At 38.8% G+C, this 21,892-nt stretch overlaps 1 protein-coding gene and 1 long non-coding RNA gene across 4 annotated transcripts; one reads left to right on the forward strand and one right to left on the reverse strand.

The window, feature by feature from the left end:
* Nucleotide 1: 1 nt before the first annotated feature.
* Nucleotides 2-16,050, forward strand: LOC141380664 (uncharacterized). Its single transcript, XR_012399270.1, has 6 exons — nucleotides 2-93; nucleotides 190-280; nucleotides 353-462; nucleotides 2,042-2,249; nucleotides 6,613-6,696; nucleotides 15,121-16,050. It is a non-coding gene; the product is annotated as an uncharacterized lncRNA (long non-coding RNA).
* zgc:112332 lies at nucleotides 1,449-20,416 on the reverse strand. 3 transcript variants are annotated; one of them, XM_073940408.1, is made up of 7 exons: nucleotides 20,330-20,416; nucleotides 18,656-18,771; nucleotides 15,037-16,486; nucleotides 14,315-14,419; nucleotides 6,507-6,716; nucleotides 2,013-2,205; nucleotides 1,449-1,797 (listed from the first exon to the last, which is right to left on the reverse strand). In XM_073940408.1, the coding sequence occupies exons 3-7, from the start codon at nucleotides 15,176-15,178 to the stop codon at nucleotides 1,695-1,697; spliced, it is 753 nt and encodes a 250-aa protein (XP_073796509.1). In that variant the 5' UTR covers nucleotides 15,179-16,486; nucleotides 18,656-18,771; nucleotides 20,330-20,416; the 3' UTR covers nucleotides 1,449-1,694.
* Nucleotides 20,417-21,892: the final 1,476 nt, after the last annotated feature.

Consider the following 21,892-nt stretch of genomic DNA (forward strand, 5'->3'; position numbering starts at 1 on the left):
CGGCTGGATGTATGAGCTCAGCGAGTTGTCCACATCATCATTACTGCAGCTGATTAGATATGCGTGTCATCTGTACGGTGTGTAAAATGATTTGTACGTAAATCCGGACAACTAACATTATATATCACAATTTCAGTTTTATAGAGCTCTATATTCAAAAAATAATCTAAAAGTTTTCTTTTCCGTTAGGTTTTATAACATATGCTACACTCACCGGTCACTTCTGCACATCTAACTCTAACGTTATGATGTGAATCTCCCATTCCGCCACATCTCAAAGGTGCTGTATTGGGTTGAGATTTGGTGACTGTGGAGGCCATTTGAGTAAAGTGAACTCTTTGACATGATCTAGAAACCAGTCTGAGATGATTCATGCTTTATGACATGGCACATTATCCTGGAAGCCATCTGAAGATACATTGTGGTCATAAAGGGATGGACATGGTCAGCAACAATACTCAGGTAGGCTGTGGCGTTGATGCGATGCTCAATTGGTACTAATAGGCCAAAAGTGTGCCAAGAAAATATCCCCCACACCATTACACCACCAGCAGCAGCCTTTTTGTTGGCCTGTGCAAATTGTAGCCTCAGTTTCCTGTTCTTGGCTGACAGTAGTGGCACCCGGTGTGGTCTTTTGCTGCTGTAGCCCATCTGCCTCAAGGTTCAACGCGTTGTGCATACAGAGATGCTTGGTTATTTGAGTTACTGTTGCCTTTCTATCAGATCAAACCAGTCTGGCCATTCTTGTCTGACCTTTAGCATCAACAAGACATTTGCGTCCACAGAACTGCCGCTCACTGGATATTTTCTCTTTTTCTGACCATTCTCTGTAAACCCTAGAGATGGTTATGAGTGAAAATCCCAGTAAATCAGCAGTTTCTGAAATACCAGCCCATCTGGCATCAACAACCATGCCATGATCAAAGTCACTTAAATCATCTTAATTCCATATTGTAATGCTCAGTTTAAACAGCAGCAGGATCGTCTTGACCTAAATGCATTGAGTCTGCAGGACTGGACAGTTTAGATCTCCACCTTTTCTTGCAATTACAAGTTTACAACTTGTTGTTCTGAGTTTAAATCTCACAAGTATTGATCAAGGGAACATGTTTTCTATATAAACCAGCAGAAAGACAACCATCCTGAAAAATCATAGCTCATATTAGCTCTTCAGTTTAGTTTGTTGACTGAATACACTGTAAAAAAATAAAAAAAATGGCAGGTTAAACACAATCAACTTCTTTCAGCAAATTTCAGTTGGGACAAGATGAAGGAATTAAGTTAACTTATTAGTTTTTACAAATTTGAGTAGATTAAACATGAACAATTAAGTATAAAAAAATCAAGAATTGTGTTGTTTCAGCTGATTTTAAATAAACATTTTGTACAAAAAGCAAACGTCATTTTATACGTGCATTAGAGCTTTTCAGTAAAGAAACAATTGCAAATGCATGATAAAAATATTTAATAATCTCAAATATATTTTAATTCATAACAGTTCATTATGTCTTGTGAAATTATAACAGCATCGGCAAAAGTATTAAAAAACAGTATTTAATATACAATATAATACATACAGTATAGTGTTGATTCAGGCATGCATTGTATGAGTTCTAGAGTTTGGGTTATCTTTGACATTAGCACAAAAGCTTTCATTCCAATCTTACATCATTGTCACTAAGAGGAGCGCTCTATCAATCCCATATAATGCCGAGCATCTGACAGCTCAGTTCCCAGAGTTTCTGAGCCATTTCATCATCTGAAGCTTCTCTTGAACACTGAGCCGGGCCACAGTCACTGAAACAAAGCAGATCCTCAGGCTTAAAATCAGACTTTGATCATTCGTACACCTAGCTTAACATCTTTATTCTATCTTTAAAGTAAGCACACTTCATGATCATTATAAAGCAGTTCAAGAGCTGTATTTCTTGTGCACACTGGGACATGAAAGTAAAGTCAATAATGGGTTTTGCATTGTGCAGTGTATTTTCCAATAATACCATGTTCTGTACCTGTAATATCCTCCGCTCTCTCTGTCCAGTTCGGGCTCTATGGCGCAGTAGATGGTGGTCTGTGCTCCCTGACTGGTGGTCTTGGTGAAGGGGCTGAAGACCTTGAATGCGATCTGCGCAGGTTTGCTGAGGTTTCTGAACAGCTCTGACTGAACCACACCAGGATGGAGAGAGTAGACATTCACACCACTGCCTAGAGGAACATCAGATGTTATTACCACAGCTGGATTACACACTGTACAAATGATTCATATTGATCTGTCTGTCCATTCATCCATCTATCTATCTATCTATCTATCTATCTATCTATCTATCTATCTATCTATCTATCTATCTATCTATCTATCTATCTATCTCTGTCTGTCTGTCTGTCTGTCTGTCTGTCTGTCTGATTATATGTCTGTTAATCTTTCCATTCCTCTATCTATGTCTTATTTTCTGTCTGGTATGTCTGGTCTGTCTGTCTGTCTGTCTGTCTGTCTGTCTGTCTGTACTTCTATCTCTGATTGTCTGTCCATCTGTCTGTCTGTCCGCCTGTTTTTCCATTTGTCTGATTATTCATCTGTTTGTCTGTCTGTCTGTCTGTCTGTCTGTCTGTCTGTCTGTCTATCTTTGTCTTATTATTGTCTGCCTGTGTTCGTCAAACTGTATTTCTGTCTGCCTGCCTGTCCATCCATCCATCCATCCATCCATCCATCCATCCATCCATCCATCCATCCATCCATCCATCCATCCATCCATCCATCCATCTATCTGTCTGTCTGTCTGTCTGTCTGTCTGTCTGTCTGTCTGATTATATGTCTGTTAATCTTTCCATTCCTCTATCTATGTCTTATTTTCTGTCTGGTATGTCTGGTCTGTCTGTCTGTCTGTCTGTCTGTCTGTCTGTCTGTCTGTACTTCTATCTCTGATTGTCTGTCCATCTGTCTGTCTGTCCGCCTGTTTTTTTCCATTTGTCTAATTATTCATCTGTTTGTCTGTTTGTCTGTCCCTGTCTATCTTTGTCTTATTATTGTCTGCCTGTGTTCGTCAAACTGTATTTCTGTCTGCCTGCCTGTCCGTCCGTCCGTCCGTCCGTCCGTCTATCTATCTATCTATCTATCTATCTATCTATCTATCTATCTATCTATCTATCTATCTATCTGTGTCTGTCTGTTTGATTATCTGTCTGTTAATCTGTCCATTCCTCTATCAATGTCTTATTTTCTGTCTGGTATGTCTGGTCTGTCTGTCTGTCTGTCTGTATTTCTATCTCTGATTGTCTGTCCATCTGTCTGTCTATCTTTGTCTTATTATCTGTCTGCCTGTGTTCATCAAACTGTATTTCTGTCTGCCTGCCTGCCTGTCTGTCTGTCTGTCTGTCTATCCATCCATGCATCCATCCATCAGTCTGTCCATCTGTCTGTTTGTCTGATTATGTCTGTCCATCCATCCAACCGTCAATCTCTCTGTTTGATTATCTGTCTGTCCATCCATGTCTTATTATCTGTCTGTCTGTCTGGCCGTCCTTACATTTTTCTGTCTATCTGGCTGTCCATCTGTTTATCTGTCTGTCTAGCCATCTGTCAGATTGTCTGTTTGTCTATTTCTGATTGTCTATTCATCCTTCTGTCTGCCTGTAATTCCATCCATCCAATTGTCCATCCATCTGTCCGCCTGTTTGTCTGATTATCCGTGTGTCTCTCCATCTGTCGATTTGTCTGTTTGTCTTTCTCTGGCTGCCTATCCATTTTTCTGTCTGCCTGTCTGTTTTTCTGTCCATCTGTCTGTCTGTTCATCTGTCCGCCTGTCTTTTTATCTTAGTCTCATTATCTGTCTGTTCGTGTCCATCCTACTGTCTTTCTGTCTGTCTGCCTGTCTGATTCATCCATCCATCCATCCATCCATCCATGCATCCACCCATCTGTCCATCTGAATATCTGTTTGTCCATCCTTCCATCTGTCCATCTGAATATCTGTTTGTCCATCCTTCCATCTGTCCATCTGAATATCTGTTTGTCCATCTGTCCATCTGTCTGTCTGATTATCTGTCTATCTATGTCTTATTATCTGTCTGTCTATCCCTCTATTTTTTCTGTCTGTCTGTCCATCTGTCTGTCCGTCTGTCTATCTGTCTGTCTCTGTCTGTACATCTGTCCATCCATCTTTTTTATTAATTTGAGCAGTTCTCAGTTCAGATTGATTATTCATACAGTGTAATACAGTATTCCTCTCCATACTCCCTCTTCTATCTTTGTCATAAACAGTTGACTTAAAAATCTTTTAGAATCTACATAAAGCCCCATTGTGGAAGTAGATAATTACTTTATTTCACTACAATAAAGGTGGGAATTACTTTTGTTAATGATAACTTTAAAGTCTGTATGAATCACCCTGACAGTCACCTTTGATCATTTTTACTCTTGTTTATAAAGTGCACAAATTACACAGTAAAACTGCATTGAAATCATACGAAAGTACTATAAAATTAATATAGTTTACTATATACAGTTATACAGTCAGAAATATTAGCCCCCCTTTGAATTTATTTCCTTTTTAAATATTTCCCAAATGATGTTTAACAGTATGTCTGATAATATTTTTTCTTCTGGAGAAAGTCTTGTTTTATTTTGGCTTGTATAAAATCAGCTTTTAATTTTTAAAAAACCCATTTAAGATCAAAACTATTAGCCCCTTTAGGCTATTTTTTTTTTCGATAGCCTACATCTTCATTCAATAACTTGATTAATTACCCTAACCTGCCTAGTTAATCTAATTAAGCTAGTTAAGCCATTTTATATGTACCTTTAAGCTGTATAGAAGTGTCTTGAAAAATATCTAGTCAAATATTATTTACTGTCATCAGGGCAAAGATAAAATAAATCAGTGAATAGAAATGAGTTATTAAAACTATTATGTTTAGAAATGTGTTGGAAAAATCTCTCCGTTAAACAGAAATTGGGGGAAAAAATTAACAGAAGGGCTAATAATTCAAGGGGGCTAATAATTCTGATTTTAACTTTATAATATATAGCATGATTGCCTCACAGGAAGAAGGTCGCTGGTTTGAGCCCTGGCTGGGTCAGTTGGCATTTCTGTGCGGAGTTTGCATGTTCTCCTCCATGTTGGCTAGGGGTTCCTCTAGGTGCTCCGGTTTCCCCCACAGTCCAAAGACATGCGCTATAGATGAACTGAATAAGCTAAATTGGCTGTAGTGTATGTCTGTAAAGGCAGGAGTCTTTGGGTGTTTCCCAGTGTTGGGTTGCAGCTGGAAAGGCATCCGCTGCGTAAAACATTTGCTGGATAAGTTGGCGGCTCACTCTGCTGCGTGACAACCCCAGATTAATAAAGGAACTAAGCTAAAAAGAAAATGAAGGAATGAATGAATATAACATACAATAATGTTATTGCTATAATTAATTTTGAATGTCTTATGCATTTATCAGAATTTCTGCTGTGTGAACAGATCGCAAAATCATCTATTACATCATGAGCTTGATTTGCCACATAAGCACAATCAGTACTTATCATATGTTTGCATCTGGAATTTAGAAAACTGGAGAGGAATACTGTATAACAAAATAATAATCAATCTGAACTGAGAACTGGAATATTGCCTAAAACATTTATGAATAAAGCACCTTTCCATTCAACGAGTCAAAGAACACAAAATAAACTCTTCCTGATGAACTGGCGGCAAATGTGAAAAAGAAAAAATACCACAACATGGTAGGAGAAGCCACTGTGGGCCTTTTTCTTATATAATTACTGGCGCCTCAGAAGGTGAAATACAATGAACGTGCAGTGACATTTGGAGGTGAAACCACTCTTTGGGAGCACAGCAGTTTTGAGGTAATATCCTGAACCTCTGTGATGATAGACTTTGGCTGAGGAATTTTAGAATGACCAAAACAACATTTCAGATGTTTTACAAAGAGGCCAGTCCACTGGTTTGTCCATTAATGTTGTCCTATCGCACCCATTTTTTACCATCACATGATCTGTTAAAACAAAATCACATACATTTTGGATGCACATGCTAGACTTGATAAATGTGTTTCTATTGTAGTTTAAGTATTGTTCTTATCAGATAAAAATATTGTCCTACACAGTTAGTAAAAATCAATGGGAATTTATTATATTTATGGTATTTCCATAATCTTTCATGCAATACTCCAAAATGCACTTTAAACTAGGTCAAAGGAAACACAGCTATAGCGATAAGCCCAAAACAGGACATTTTGTATATGTTTATATTCATAAGAGAACACTAATATCCGTTTTAACCAAGAACTTTGCTCTCCCTCTGTGTCCTGTTTTTTTTTCTTTTTTTTTTTTTTTGCGTAAGTTTATATAATCTAACAGGAAGAATATGCAATTTACCATCACATTGTACCTGCATGAATACCAACTCAACCAGAGTTTAACAGAAAGAAGACAAACAAGACACAAGTTTGTCTTCTTTAGCTTGATGTTTAGTCTGGCTCTGACAGCCGTGCTGTGAAGGTCACATACCCTGTAGTCTTTTAGCCAAGGAGCGTGTGCAGAGGATGTTGGCTAGTTTGCTCTGTCCGTAAGCCCTGCGTGGAGAGTAAACCTTCTCACTGTTTATGTCCTCCAGATGGATGCCACTCCAAGTATGGGCCACAGATGCCACGTTGACGATCCTGGAGGGGGTTGATTTCTTTAGGAGGTCCAGCAGAAGGTAAATGAGCAGAAAATGACCTGGAGGGAGTTTGGAGAGGATAAAAATAGTCAGGGAGTTGTTTGACCTTTCATTGTTTCTCATGTCCTGTTGACCCCTCTGTGCTTTATTTGCCTTTACTTAATAAATGCATGGAAGTGGATGTGTATGGGAAGGATGTGAGCTATATGTGAGTGTTTAGGTTGCAACAGGAAGTCAACTGGGCTGGTGAATGATTAAACAGCATGAACTGTCAATTAGAGGATTCAAATACTTCACATTGGTTGGAAGTCTGAGACTTGAGTGATGAAAGCTTGACTTCTACATACAATTGGTGCTTGTTTTGAAAGAGGTCACTTTCAGGGTAACAGTATCGATTAGATGAACTGAGTATTGATTACTTCTTAATTGTTTCTGGGTTGTTGTAAAAAAAAAGTAAAAAAAATTGACTGTCTCCATTTCTTCATATACACACTTTCAAGAGTTCACACTTAGCTGATGATTAATTATAAGCTTGTTTGGCATGCTGTCCCGGGAGAGAGCCCTGAGCTCATGAGATCCTCGAGCCCAGGACTCCCTCCCGTTGCAAAGCGGGAGGGGAGTTTGAGCTCAGGTAGATCTCGGGAACTCCCCTGCTGTAGCAAGTGAATGCTCTTGAAACTAATTACTAACTAGGAGCGTGTCTATGTTGACAATTTGGCTTGTTCAATTGGCTTAATTGCATGTTTTTGGGTGGTGGGAGGAAACCGGGGAACCCGGGGGAAACCCACGTGAGCACGGGGAGAAGTGCAAAACTCCGCACAGAAATGTCTGCTAGTTTTGGTAGAGCCAGGAACCAGAGACATTCTTGCTGTGAGGCGACAGTGCTAGGCACTGGGCCACCGTGTCACCCGTCTAAGAAGGAGGCGTAGGGGAGGAAGGGGGGACTCTTCAAAACGAAGATAGCAATGGAATAAACCCCAGGGTATTTATAGTAGTTTAGGAGTCATCTGGTTGGATAGTAGTGAATTGGATAATGCGGGTCAGCTGCTAGCAATCATAAGCACGTGATCCTCTCGAAATTTGTTTATACATAAACTTCACTTCAAGAGTTCACACTTAGCTGATGATTAATTATAAGCTTGTTTGGCATGCTGTCCCGGGAGAGAGCCCTGAGCTCATGAGATCCTCGAGCCCAGGACTCCCTCCCGTTGCAAAGCGGGAGGGGAGTTTGAGCTCAGGTAGATCTCGGGAACTCCCCAAAAATGCCTTTGAATAGCTCGGGACAGCAGCCGCGTATTGAAGAGCCCCCCAAAAAGCAGGTGTAACAAGCCATATCCGGCTACTGGATATAGCGTTGATAGCTTAGGAAGAGAAGCTTCTAAGGGAGCAGAGCAAAGTAGGCTGCTAGAGCTTAGGCGGGGTGGGGGCAGGGCTGGATAGACTCCGCGGGAGTCAAGGCTCAAATATATACACCCCTGCGGGGGTGGGAGCTGGGGTTAGTTTGCTCAAGCAAGAGTCGGGAAGATTTGGGCGGTGGAGACTCTTGCATGAGAGGGTGGGAGGTGGCCAGGGCCTGAACTCCTGCGGGAGTTGAAGCTCGTTTTAGTCGCCCCTGCGGGGGCTAGAGCTGAGGATTGAGGGCCTATGCGTAAGGAAGAACATAGCGAAAGAGTGACGCTGAAGAAAGACAGTTAGCGGAGGACTCAACGCTGGAAAAGAATTGAGGAAATAGGAGGGTAAGGAGATAAGGGGGAAGATCAGAGAAGGGTAAAAGTAGCGGAAGCACTCACGCTGTAAGGAAGAAAGAAGGGGCAAATAATTGCCAGGCGGAGAATCTCAACGCCAGAAAGAAGAAAAGGAGAATATAGAAGTATATATGCATATATAAATATATATGAATATATATGGTTATTACATGGTAAGGGCCGGGCGTGGGTGGTGATTGACTCTTGCGAGAGTCGAAGCTCGGAGCGACCCCTGCGGGGGTCAGAGCTGCTGTGGGCATTTCCCCTGCTGAAGTCTGGGAAAGGGAGGGGGCGGTGGAGACTGCAGCAGGGGGTGGCCGGGGCGGGACTCTTGCGAGAGTCGAAGCTCGTTTTAGTCACTCCTGCGGGAGTTAGAGCTGAGGATTGATGGCCTATGAGAAAGGAAGAGAGGGCGGAGGAACTCGACGCCAAAGGAAGAAAAGGAGAGAGGGGATAACCTGCGTGCGTGAGCATGCACGTGCGTCTATTCCTGTTTCGGCATGTGCATGCACACGCATCGGTACAGGTATACATCGGATGTATGCGTATAACATGCGCATACATACCATTTCTAATGGCCTGGGTGGGGCGCAAATGGTGACTCTTGCGAGAGTCGAAGCTCAGCGCGACCCCTGCGGGGGTCAGAGCTATGGGGGGGGGGGCAGTAAGAGTCGGGAAGAGGGAGAGGGTAGTGCAGGCTCTTACTGGGGGTGGTAGTGAAGGGGTGGCCGGGGATGGGCTAGGGGTGACTCGCGAGAGTCGAATTCGGATTGAACCCCTGCGGGGGTCAGAGCATGGTGAGGGAAGGAGCATAGTAGGTTTGAAAGGAAAGTTAAGAGCATACATGCAACCTGCACAACATGTAGTGCCCCTATGTTCACATACTCATTGTTTGCACGCACATATGCATACTTAGACGTACACCTGTACCCATGCATATCTGCGTGCAACATGCATGTGTATGTGTGCAAACGCACGCTGTCTTTGCGCGAGCAATCACACACATTCCATGCGCACCCATACGCAAGCACACACACACACGTACTCCAGCCTACTTAGGGTCGAGCTCGTACCCCTAGTTGGAGTTTGGAATTTAGCTGATTAGGGCTAGCTGGGCTGTCTTGAGGTGGGATCGGCTGAGGCGAATGTAAGCTTTGAAGGCATCGGAGGACCAGCGGCCTAGGGTCTGGATTTGGTGTGGGGATAGACCTTTGTGAGCTGCTGTGGTGGCTGCGCCAATTCTAAATGAATGGCTGGAATACAATTCGGGGGAAAAGCCCGAAAGGCGAAGGACTTCTTTTAGATGTTTTTGAAACCAAAAACGGGTTACTGGACGGTTAGCGTCATCAGTAAAAAGTGGGGCATGTGGGTCAGACTCTTTTGCTCTCCTTGAATGGAGAAAGCTAGGAGAGTTTGGAATGGCTGAGTGGGGAAAATATGTTAAAAATGTAAATAAAATGCCCTTTGCTTATCTGATCTGTTTTGCTTTGCTTAATGAAAAAGGCGAGTGTTTCAGCATTCAGCAGTGTTAGATCAGATATAGTGGGGTGTATTGCGGGATTGAAATTGGATGTGATAGCCATTTCTGAATATGACTCAAGGGTCCTTGGTGCGACAGCGTAAAGGATCAGAGATATGGAAGTTTTATGGCAATATCATTGTTAATAGAGTGGAACAGGTGTTGGATGCTGGTCTGCTTCCGGTACCAAGAGCCGAAATTTCTGGAAAAGAAAGTGAGAGAGAGAATCAGCAATTTGATTTTTGCAAACTGGAACATGTCTAGCAGTCATAATGAATTGCTTTTGGCTGCCGTCCAAACGAGGCGTCTTAGTAAGGGCATAATTGGAAGTGCGTGCGAGCGTCCTTTATTAATGCAATAAACGGTGGCTTCGTTGTCGCAATGAACGAGAATGCTAGAGGCGGACCATTCATCTACCCATAAAAACCGCTGCTGCGACTATGGGGTATAGTTCGAAAGCGCAGATGATTGCTGATTTCTGGGTAGACTGAGTATCTGCGGGCCACGTTGAAGTAAACCAGTGACCTTGGTAAAAGCCGCCGAACCCGACTGAGGGGGCAGAGTCAGTGAATAAATTAATATCCACCGGGGAAGAAATTAGGTCGCTATAGAAAAAGGAACAGCCGTTCCATTGCTTAAGGAAGGAGATCCATAAGCTGAGTTCATTGCGACTGGGTTTAGAAAGATATATGGTATCTTCTAAACCGGGGACCGAGGTGGAGAGCTGAAGGAGGTGAGTAATAAACGGGCGGCCTTGGGGAATTATGCGCATCGCGAAATTGAAATGCGCGAGAATAGATAGCAGTTCGCGTTTGGTGCATGATGGTTTCTCGAGGAAAATTTGAGATAAAGAGATTATACGGTCAATCTTTTCTTTGGGAAGGGATGCTTGAAATTTATTCAAATCTAAGTTGATGCCCAGAAATTCTATGGAAGTGCTGGGACCGGCTGTTTCTCCTCTGCGAGGGGGATGCCTAGATTTTCGAAAACCTTTGGGTGATCGATAGGTGTTCAGCTGGGGGTGAGAAGGTAGGGAAATAAGGAGAAAATCATTGAGGAGATGGATGATATGCGGGATTTCGTAGTTATTAGATAAAATCCAGCATAATGCTTCTTAAGCATATCGAAAATTTTAGGACTACTTTTGCAGCCGAAAGTTTATCGGACTGCAAAGTAAAATTGTGAGCGCCAATGAATGCCAAAAAGGTGCCAGAAGTCTGGGTGAATTGGCATGATTTTAAAGGCGGATGAAATGTCTATTTTTGCAAGCCAAGCATTGCGGCCGGCTAAGCTGATGAGCGAAATTGCTTGGTCTATATCATGATAATTCAGCGAGTATTCGTCTGATGGAATGGTGCTGTTAATGCTAGGAATATAGAATTGTGAGGAGCGGAGACCAATAATCAAGGGTTTTTGCTAGAGAATTCTCAAGTCGCAGTGTCAATAGGACTAATACACGAACGCTGAACAGTGGGGCAAGAATAGTACTATCATGAGTTTATTAACGATTCTTTTTGATTAACGAATTCACTGTTGCAGGTTCGGTAGTCGCAGATTGTAGATTGGAGCAGAATAAGGTTAAGGAAGGGAGAGCTGGAACGCCCGGGTTAGATCCTTGGGTTAGATCTGAAATCAGAAATCAGAAGTTAGTATCAGGGTGACAATGCAATTCAAGCAATTTGAGAAATATGGCATCGTGGATGTGAGCTATGTGAGTGGAAATGCATCCTTTATGTAGAGTGTGATTGTATTTGAAGAGCATATAAAATGTAATGGGTTGGATGAGGGTCAGGTTCTGCAGCCAAATGTCATGGTCTTTTTATTAATGCATGGTCTGATAGCTTGATGTCGCTACGTGCAAGGATGGTAGAGGTGAGCATTCATCCCCCCACAGAATGGCAACTGGATGGAGAGCTGAGGATAAGGGGTATGGTTTGTCTGGTGGTCCTGGAAGTGTATATTGAAGTTCCGTTGTCAGAAATGTCCTCCTATTCATAGCAGCCAATCAGGAAGTTGTTTGTTGCTGTTTCACATCCAACTGACTTGCCATTATAAGCTTACGTAAGACACTAGTGTATGAATAAATGAGTCACTGGTCTAGTGTAATTGGACCCCAGTGCTCTGTGTATAATTTATTTATTTATTTATTTATTATTATTATTATTTTTTTTTTTTTTTTTTTTTTTTAATTGCTAACATCAAACTCTGAACTCTATAAGACTTCAAGGGCGATGTCACCATTTAGTAAAACTGTGAATGGAATGTTAGTAATTGGCTTTACTTTAATCCATGAATAACATTTGTTGGTATCTTAACTTCATTCACAAGCTTGTCTGGTCCAAATTCATTCATAAGACTTGCAACAGAGTCAAGAGAGAGGGCAGGACCTTCTCCAGAGAGCTTATTGGGTGGTGAAGCTTCTCCTTACAGCTATTGGCTTGAAGGAGAGCCAGTCAAGCGTGCCAAAGGTGAAAAAGCCCGGCGGCCATTTTGTTGATCAAGTTCACCATTGTTTATGGCTTGAGCTGTTGCTTGCTGAACATTCCGGCAAACAAGCTGTTAGATGTTATGGATCAGTGGACGGGCAAGAGGCGAGTATCTTTAGTTAAAATCATTGTTTACACTAGTCTTGTTATTCAAAAGATTTATAAATGTTTTAGTCTAAATGTTTGGTAAAGTTATTTTGCAAAGCTTCCCTTCATGTGCATAGCATGTGCACCGCTAGGAAAAAGGTAATGGTTCAGTTTCATTGCAATGGCTTTGGAGTTTTTGGCTGTCATTTGCTGGAGAATAGGGTTGAAGACACAGCGGATGCGTTGAAGTGGAAGGTTTGATGTTTGTTGAAGTCGTTGATGCAATTGTTGGAGTTGTTTTGAAGTAGTAGTTGTTGTTGCTGCAGTTGTTGTTGCTGCAGTTGTTGTTGCTGCAGTTGTTGTTGCTGCTGTAGATTGTAGCTTGTAAATTATAGCTAGTAGCTTGTAGATTATAGCTGGTAATTTGTAGATGGTAGCTGGTAGATTGTAGCTGGTAGGTGATAGCTGGTAGGTGATAGCTTGTAGATGCTTTGGTTGTCCATGCTGGTTTAGAGTAGGTTCTTCAACGGAGCTAGCTACGGTGAAGCTGCCTCTTCAAAACGAAGATAGCAATGGAATAAACCCCAGGGTATTTATAGTAGTTTAGGAGTCATCTGGTTGGATAGTAGTGAATTGGATAATGCGGGTCAGCTGCTAGCAATCATAAGCACGTGATCCTCTCGAAATTTGTTTATACATAAACTTCACTTCTTTGTCATTCCAGATGACTTTATTAATGAGTTATTTGAGTCACTGCAGAGATGTATGGATGCAGTCCTCCAAGCTCATGGGAGTCATACAATATTCATTATTTTTTCACTGCACCATGACTTTATATTTTATTCTGTACATTATTTCTGTTCAGTCACAAGTCTTTTGTCTAGGCAAAGTCAGAGCTTACTGTCCTAATTAAATCTTTAAAAATCAAGGCATGATGGTATTTTATATTGTGGTAAAATAAGCGTAATCTAGAGGCCTTTGCCTTTCATATAAGCCACTTCTGATACAAAATGATCAACTAGAAGTCAAGTTAAAAACTTATCAAGTCAAGCCCTAAAACTTATAGGCGACAAGTTTTTTATGAGGTAGTGTGTGTATGTGTATACAGTTGAAGTCAGAATTATTACCCCCCACCCCCAAATTATTAGTACCCCTGTTTATTTTTTCCCCTAATTTCTGTTTAACAGAGAGAAAATTTTGTTGGCACATCTGTAAACTATCGAAAAATATATAGCTTAAAGAGTCTAATAATTTTGACCTGTTTTTTAAACAATAAAAACTGCTTTTATTCTAGCCGAAATAAAATAAACCAGACTTTCTCCAGAAGAAAAAAATATTACCAGACATACTGTGAAAGTTTCCTTGCTCTGTTAAACTTCATTTGGGATATATTTAAAAAAAAGGGGGGGGGGGGGGGGGAGTAATAATTCTGATTTTAACTGTATATATAAAGAGTTCAGATGAGAAAGTCTTGTGCCATCTGAAACTTTTTTCTAAGTTTCTTAATTTTTTTCTTTTTTTTTTACATTTTCTATTTTTTTTTTAAACACTCAAAACACTTTTTATGTGTATACGTATAAATAAATACGTTCATTGTGCAATGATGTTTTAAATGGACTTAATGTGACTGTAAATCCTGTGCATTTATAAGATTTCTGTCCAAAAATAGCTTGTCCAAAAATCTTCCTAACTTCATTTAAACTTTAACATGTTTGTAGCTCATGTTTCATGATTTAACATGTCTAATTGTGTTTGGAACAGATAGATATTGTCACTTTTTATTGTAATACATAAATGAAATAGCAAAAAAATGCTTTTACCTAAATGGTTTACTCCAAACTGCATCTCAAAGCCATCCGCTGTTTTTGAATATGGGCACATCATGATTCCAGCATTATTGATCAGAATATTGACTTGCTTTTCTTCTGAAAAAAAAATAAATAAAGACATGTTGTGATATATTATATTATATTATATTATATTATATTACATTACATTACATTACATTACATTACATTACATTATATTATATTATATTATATTATATTATATTATGGCAACTCGGTGGCACAGTAGATGCCTCAACTGGGTCAGTGGGGCATTTCTGTGTGGAGTTTGCATGTTCTCCCTGCATTCGCTGGTTTCCTCTGGGTGCTCCGGTTTCCCCACAGTCCAAAGACATGCGTTACAGGTGAATTGGGTAGGCTAAATTGTCCGTAGTGTATGAGTGTGAATGAGTGTGTATGGATGTTTCCCAGAGATAGGTTGCACCTGAAGGGCATTCGCTACATAAAACATATGCTGGATAAGTTGGCAGTTCATTCCGCTGTGGGGACCCCAGGGACTAAGCCGGGGACTAAGCCGAAAAGAAAATAAACGAATGAATATTATATTATATTATATTATATTATATTATATTATATTATATTATATTATATTATATTATATTATGTTATGTTATGTTACGTTACATTATAATATATTATATTATATTATATAATTTATTATATTCCTTCATATGATATTCAAATGTTCTACGCACCCTTGTTTATGAGCTCTGCAAATGCTTTGATGGATTTGGTATCGGCTAAATCAAGTTTTTTCACCACAATGTTTTGGTTTGCAGAATTGTCCATTAATTCTCTTCTGGCAGCCTCTGCCTTCTCGAGGTCTCGACAGGCCATGATGACTCTCGCCCCTGAGGACAACACATAAAAGAGCTGATAAAAACCTGCAAACAGTCACGGACAATTTCACTCAAAAAAGAGCACATATCCTTCATGCATCTGAAATAATTGTGTTTGCATGTTCCGGCAAATGTCCTTGCTGTGAAATGCCCTCGCATAATAATTAATGTGGTGCTAAAGCGGGATGTAAGGCTGATGAGCTCACACAATAGCTGTTTGCTTGGTAATTACTGTGCAGAACGTCCATTAAACTATTCAGAGCAATTTGGCTGGCAAGCATCAGACTTTCTTTGTTGGAATTCAGCGGCTCCATGTGGGAAAGAGTACAGTTTTACATCTCTTTGGCAGATCGTATTGTAATCCTGTCGTTTGTTTATCAGCCTCAATTCAAAGGTTGTAAAAGCCTCTTGGTCTGTTAAAATGAAATATTTGCTCTCTCTTTTTTTAACCTATTTTTGTGAGCTTTTTAAAATAGTACTAATAAACAACATGGATATTAATAATGACTCTTTTCAAAGAGTACAGTTTTACAACTCTTTGGCAGATCATATTGTAATCCTGTCGTTTATTTATCAGCCTCCATACAAAGCTTGTAAAAGCCTCTCTGTCTTTTAAGATGAAATATTTGCTCTCTCTTTTTTAGTGTTTTTTTTTCTGTATTAATAAACAACACTGATTTTAATAATGAATGTTAAGAGTACAGTTTTACATCTCTTTGTCAGATTGTCTTGTAATACTCTCGTTTATTTATCAGCTTCTATTCATAGCTGGTAAAAGCCTCTCTGTCCTTTAAGATGAAACATTTTCTCTCTTTTTTTTATTTCTTTTAAGCTTCTTAAAATAGTAACAGTAAACAACATGGGTTTTAATAATGACTGTATTCAAAAAGCACAGTTTTACATCTCGTAGGCAGATTGTATTGTAATCCTGTCGTTCATTTACCAGCCTCCATTCTAAGCTTCTAAAAGCCTCTCTGTTGTTTCAGATGAAGTATCTGCTCTTTTGTTCTTTATTTTATTAATTTTGTCACCGATTTGAGCCCGGGCTGGGGTAGTTGGCATTTCTGTGTGGAGTTTGCATGTTCTCCCCGTGTTTGCATGGGTTTCCTCTGGGTGCTTCTGTTTCCCCCACAGTCCAAAGACATGTGCTATAGGTGAATTGGGTGAACAAAATTGTTCGTAGTGTATGAGTGTGTTTGTGAATGAGTCTGTATGACTGTTTCCCAGTACTGGGTTGCAGTTGGAAGGGTATCCGCTTTGTAAAACATGCTGGATGAGGTGGTGGTTCACTCCACTGTGGTGACCTCTGAAAACCAAGAGGGTAAGGCGAAGGAAAATAAATCAATGAATGTTTTGTAAGAATAGTTTTACATCTTCTTGGCAGATCGTATTGTAATCCTGACGTTTATTTATCAGCCTCCATTCATGGCTTGTAAAAGCCTTTCGGTCTTTTAAGATTAAATATTTGCTCTTTTTTTATAGCTTTTTTTAAGCTTCTTAAAACAGTATTAATAAACAACATGGATTTTAATAATGACTGCATTCAAAGAGTACAGTTTTACATTTCTTCGGCAGATTGTATTGTAATCCTGTCGTTTATCAGCCTCCATTCTAAGCTTGTTTTTACATTTTTCATTTACATTTAGTCATTTAGCAGATGCTTTTATCCAAAGCGACTTACAAATGAGGACAAGGAAGCAATTTACACAACTATAAGAGCAACAATGAATAAGTGCTATAGGCAAGTTTCAGGTCTGTAAAGTCTAAGAAGGAAAGTATTAGTACTTTTTTTTTTTTGTCGGGTACAGTTAGTGTGATATCCAGAGAGGCAATTGCAGATTAGGAAGTGAAGTGGAGACTTGTAAAAGGCTTGTAAAAGCCTTTTTGTCATTTATGTTGAAATATCTGCTCTCTTGTTAGTTTGTTTTTTAATTTGAGCTTTTTTATCTTAGTAATAATAGTAATAATAAACAATATTGATTTTAATAATGAATTTTTTGTAAGGGGTGGCTCAGTGGTTAGCACTGTCACCTGACAGCAAGAGTCCTGGCTGGACCAGTTGGCATTTGTGGAGTTTGCATGTACTCCCCTTGTTTGCGTGGGTTTCCTCTGGGTGCTTCTGTTTCCCCCACAGTCTAAAGATATGCGCTATAGGTAAATTGAATAAGCTAAATTATCCATAGTGTATGAGTGTGTTTGTGAATGAGTGTGTATGGATGTTTCCCGGTACTGGGTTGCAGTTGGAAAGGCATCCACTGTGTAAAACATATGCTGGGTAAGTTGGTGGTTCATTTCACTGTGGAGACTATGCTGAGGGAAAATGAATGAATGAATGTTTTGTAAGAGTTTTACATCTCCTTGGCAGATCGTATTGTAATCCTGACGTTTATCAGCTTCCATTCAAGGCTGGTAAAAGCCTCTCGGTCTTTTAAGATGAAATATCTGCTCTTTCTTTTTTTTAAGCTTTTTTAAGCTTCTTAAAACAGTAATAATAAACAACATGGATTTTAATAATGACTGTATTAAAAAAAAAAAAACATAAGTTGGCGATTCATTCTGGTGTGGGGACCCCAGATTAATAAAGGGACTAAGCCAAAAAGGATATGAATGAATGAATGAGAACTAAAAAATACAGAGAAAAGTGAAGGGAAGAGGAAAAGGAAAGAAAATTTAAAAATAAAACTAAATAACGGGGCAATTTGAGGTGTTTCTACTAGGATTCAATCACTGCTCTCTCGTTAAAGTACTCAATAAATGGATTCAATAATACATAGAAATTCTTAGTTTTATTTTTAAGAGGAAGTCTTAGCTTCTGAAATTGCAGGCAAGACATGACATTTTTTATTAATGTGGAGCAATGGTGAGGATCTTTTCATTTCCAACTACGTAAAATCAATCTATGTGCCAAAAGGTTTATAAACCTAATCACCGTATGTTGATTATTAGATAATTCTGCATCATTACTGACACCAAATATAGCTAAAATAGGCCCAGAGTATACTTGTTTTCCCACCACTTCAGATATTAACTCATATTACCTGATTTTAATAATGAATGTTTTATAAGAGTACAGTTTTACATCTCTTTGCCAGATCGTATCATAATCCTCTCTTTTATTTATCAGCATCAAAAATATCTCTCTCTCTCTATTTATCTCTCTCTCTCTCTATCTTCTATAAAATCTGTTTTTGCCTCTTTAAAACAGTAATAATAAACAACATTGATTTTAATAATGAATGTTTTGTAAGAGTACAGTTTTACATCTCTTTGGCAGATCATTGCAATGCTCCTGTTTATTTAACAGCCTCCATTCAAAAGCCTCTCTGTCTTTTAAGATGAAATATCTGCTCTGTTGTTCTTTTATTTATTTATTTTTAGCTTTCATCAGATCATTCACAGGGTTTTCCTTTTGTGGTCAAAAGTGAGCTGAAAAGTCTTGAAAACATACAAAATGATGTTTTTGTTTGTTATTTACCTCTTCTCGCAAGGTCTCTAGCTGTCTCTTTGCCAATGCCTGTATTCGCTCCTGTGATAATGACTGTTTTTTCATCCAGACGTACTGAAGAGCTCCACTGGCCACAGAAGAAATTTCTGGAATTGAGCACAGAGCAAATGTTTTGAGATTTAATTTATTCATGAAGGAAATAAAGTTAGAGAGAATGTCACACAGTTCACTGTAGTGAATATTGTTTTAGTTTTTTATATACACAAAATATAAAATGTACATTTTTAGCGTTTTTGAAGATGCAGTTGAAATAAATCATGGGGCATGTTGTCCCATTATATCTCGGTTCAGTGTACAATTAAAGAATCAGCACAAATATCCTGAAACACAAAAATATAATAAATGTCAAATCATTATCACCAAACTTTTACAAAAAAATTTTTATAACTTTTAATAAAAAAAAAATAGTTTGAACCATTTCTGCATGTACACACTTTGAAGTCTTTAATAAATGCTACCATATAGGGCTGGGCCGATAAACAACATTATATCAAATCATGATACAATTTATGTCATAATGATAAGCTCTAGACTTTTCTATATTGATCCAAGAGGCAATCACACAACAGAAATGTGCAACGATGAGATTCTAAAGTGTGTTGATATTATTTTCGGCCACCAAAAAAAAAAAAATCGGCCAAAAATATGATATGCCATTTAGTAGACCATCTAATTATTGTGGCTTCTGTCATTGTTAGGGTCGATATTGAAATATAAATCGTTATCGTTCTATTTGGAAAATAATTATTAAGATTGCATTGTTGCCATATTGCCCGGCCATACCACCATGCATTTCCATTGCAATTGCTCTGGAATAGTTGTATTTAAGTCAAATCAGACTTTATGAAGTAATCACAACTGAATCTTTTTCATAAGGATTTTCTTGTGGTACAATAAGTATTAAACAGTTCATCAAATCAGTTAAACTATTATAAAACATCAGACCATTGATTGAATTTAACAATGAATTTAATTTAGGAGAGTTTTTAATGAACTGAATAATTTCTGTATATACACAAACTTTAAAATCAATCTACTAAAAATGTATTATTATTGCTCAGACATTAAGATGCATTTTTCTGTTGTTTTGCCACAGCATCTTTTGCCATTAAATTGCATATTAAAGGCTTTTCCCAGAAATATCGGTGAAACAAAACAATTAACTAAACAGAAAGATAAATACTTGTGATGCAGACTGCAATCTCCAATACAATGTATTATCTACATCGAAAAAAATTTATAGTGTAAATAATTAATATAGTAATTCATGATTTTTGTACACTTTAAATTGAATTCATATGTATTTTGTAGCTAGTTGTTTTTAAAACAAATTCCACCTCACAGTAACTGGATAAATGACTAATCTTAATTTAAAACAGTTAATGTAAATGGGACACCTTGAAAACTTATTTGACAATTCTCCATGTGACAATTGCCCAATTCTGCATGTTAAAATTATATGAACCAGTTTTATCAAACTTGTATAGACATAGCCTAATAAAGCCTAAATGCATTTAGATAATGATATAGGCTATCCTGCTGTTCTGTTGTATATCGAAAAACAAAAAAAAAAAAAACTAATACTCTAATGAACAGCGAACGATTCATATACTTTGGAAAAGAAAAGTTCTGATTCTTGCTTACCTTATGGAGTGCATGGTTTCAGTGTTGTGTGTTGTCCTCAGCAGACAGTAGTGCTGCGCGCTCCAGCGTCCGCTGTGATTTATGAATGGGTTATTATTACTATGCGGTCTGGACTGATGCTCCGCCTGTCCACAGCTCTGTCGTCGTCTGGCCAAAGAAGCGCGTCCCACAATTCTGTATTTGTAAACGTGCTACGCGTTCATGCATAAATGTGCTCGCTCGGATGGCCTGGACTGGACCTCCAAATGAAGCTGTGTTAAATTCAGCCTCTTTTGCAAAGTTGGACATTCCGTCACACATCCGCAGAACAAACTAAACAAAAACGTCATTGACTTACAGATGAGCCAAACTGTAGAAATGCAGTGGGTTTGTGTGTCCACTAGATGTCCCCGTTTATTGTTTCTCTCACAGACGTTCACCTTAGTAAAGGTAGCCTAAATTCAATTTTCGCGCTTTATTTGGAGATGCTATTTTGTTATTTTCAGCTCAATCTAGCCTGCACAACACATTTAGCACAACTGTGTTTCACCTCCAACACTTTTTGGTCACTCATCAACTCTTTTCCCGCCTCTTCACCGGTGTGTACCAACTAACTACAGTTTAACATACTAGCATACTGCGGTTGTCGGGAAAAAAAATGTATACTTTGTGCTTCGATAATTGATATTTTGATGCGACCGTGCTTTACAAAACCAGCCTTACTCTAGGCGTTGCAGTGGTGAAGTTTTTCATAGTAAAAAATACGTTGTAGTATGGCCAAAATGATTGATTTTATTTCAAATAATAATAATATAAACAATAGTCATTTATTCTTTTTTTTTTTGTGGTCAGGGGTCACCACAGCGGAATAAACCGCCAACTTATCCAGCATATGTTTTACCCAGAGGATGCCCTTCGAGCCTCAATCCATCACTGGGAAACATCCATACACTCTCATTCACACACACACACACACACACTACTGACAATAGCTTACCCTATTCACCTATAGCAGGGGTAACCAATCTCTTTCCTGGAGGTCCAGTGCTCTGCAGGGTTTAGCTCCAACTTGCCTCAGTAACTGCAGAGCATATGCATGCTAATAATAACTAAAAAAATATGTGGTATGGACACTACTATAGTTGTCATTGATATGACTGTATTTCATTGTCAAATGACAAAAAACATAGCCCTCTATTATTACATACTTCATCATTACAGTTTCAAAAACTGCACAGAAGAAACATTCAAACTTGAGGATATTATTCCTGTGAAATCCTTTAGGAAATTTCCAAATAAACCATGGGTTACAAAATCACTTAAGACTCTAGTTTAGTTTAAAGTTTTATTGTCCGTTCTGCTTGACACAGAAAGGAAATTTGTCTTCAACATTGGATTTAAGACAACAATTACAAACATACAACAACCACACAACTCTGTCAAAACATAGTAGGGCCTTTAAAGAGGGAGATATTGTTGAGTTTCATTAACTAAAAAAAGAAGTTAAGTGGAAAATTAAAAAGGCTAAAGCAGTATATAAGGGAAAACTTGAAGAAAAATTGAAAATGGGAAATGTGGGTTCTG

Source organism: Danio rerio, chromosome 24 (assembly GCF_049306965.1).
Source record: "Danio rerio strain Tuebingen ecotype United States chromosome 24, GRCz12tu, whole genome shotgun sequence".
Classification (NCBI taxonomy): Eukaryota; Metazoa; Chordata; class Actinopteri; order Cypriniformes; family Danionidae; genus Danio; species Danio rerio.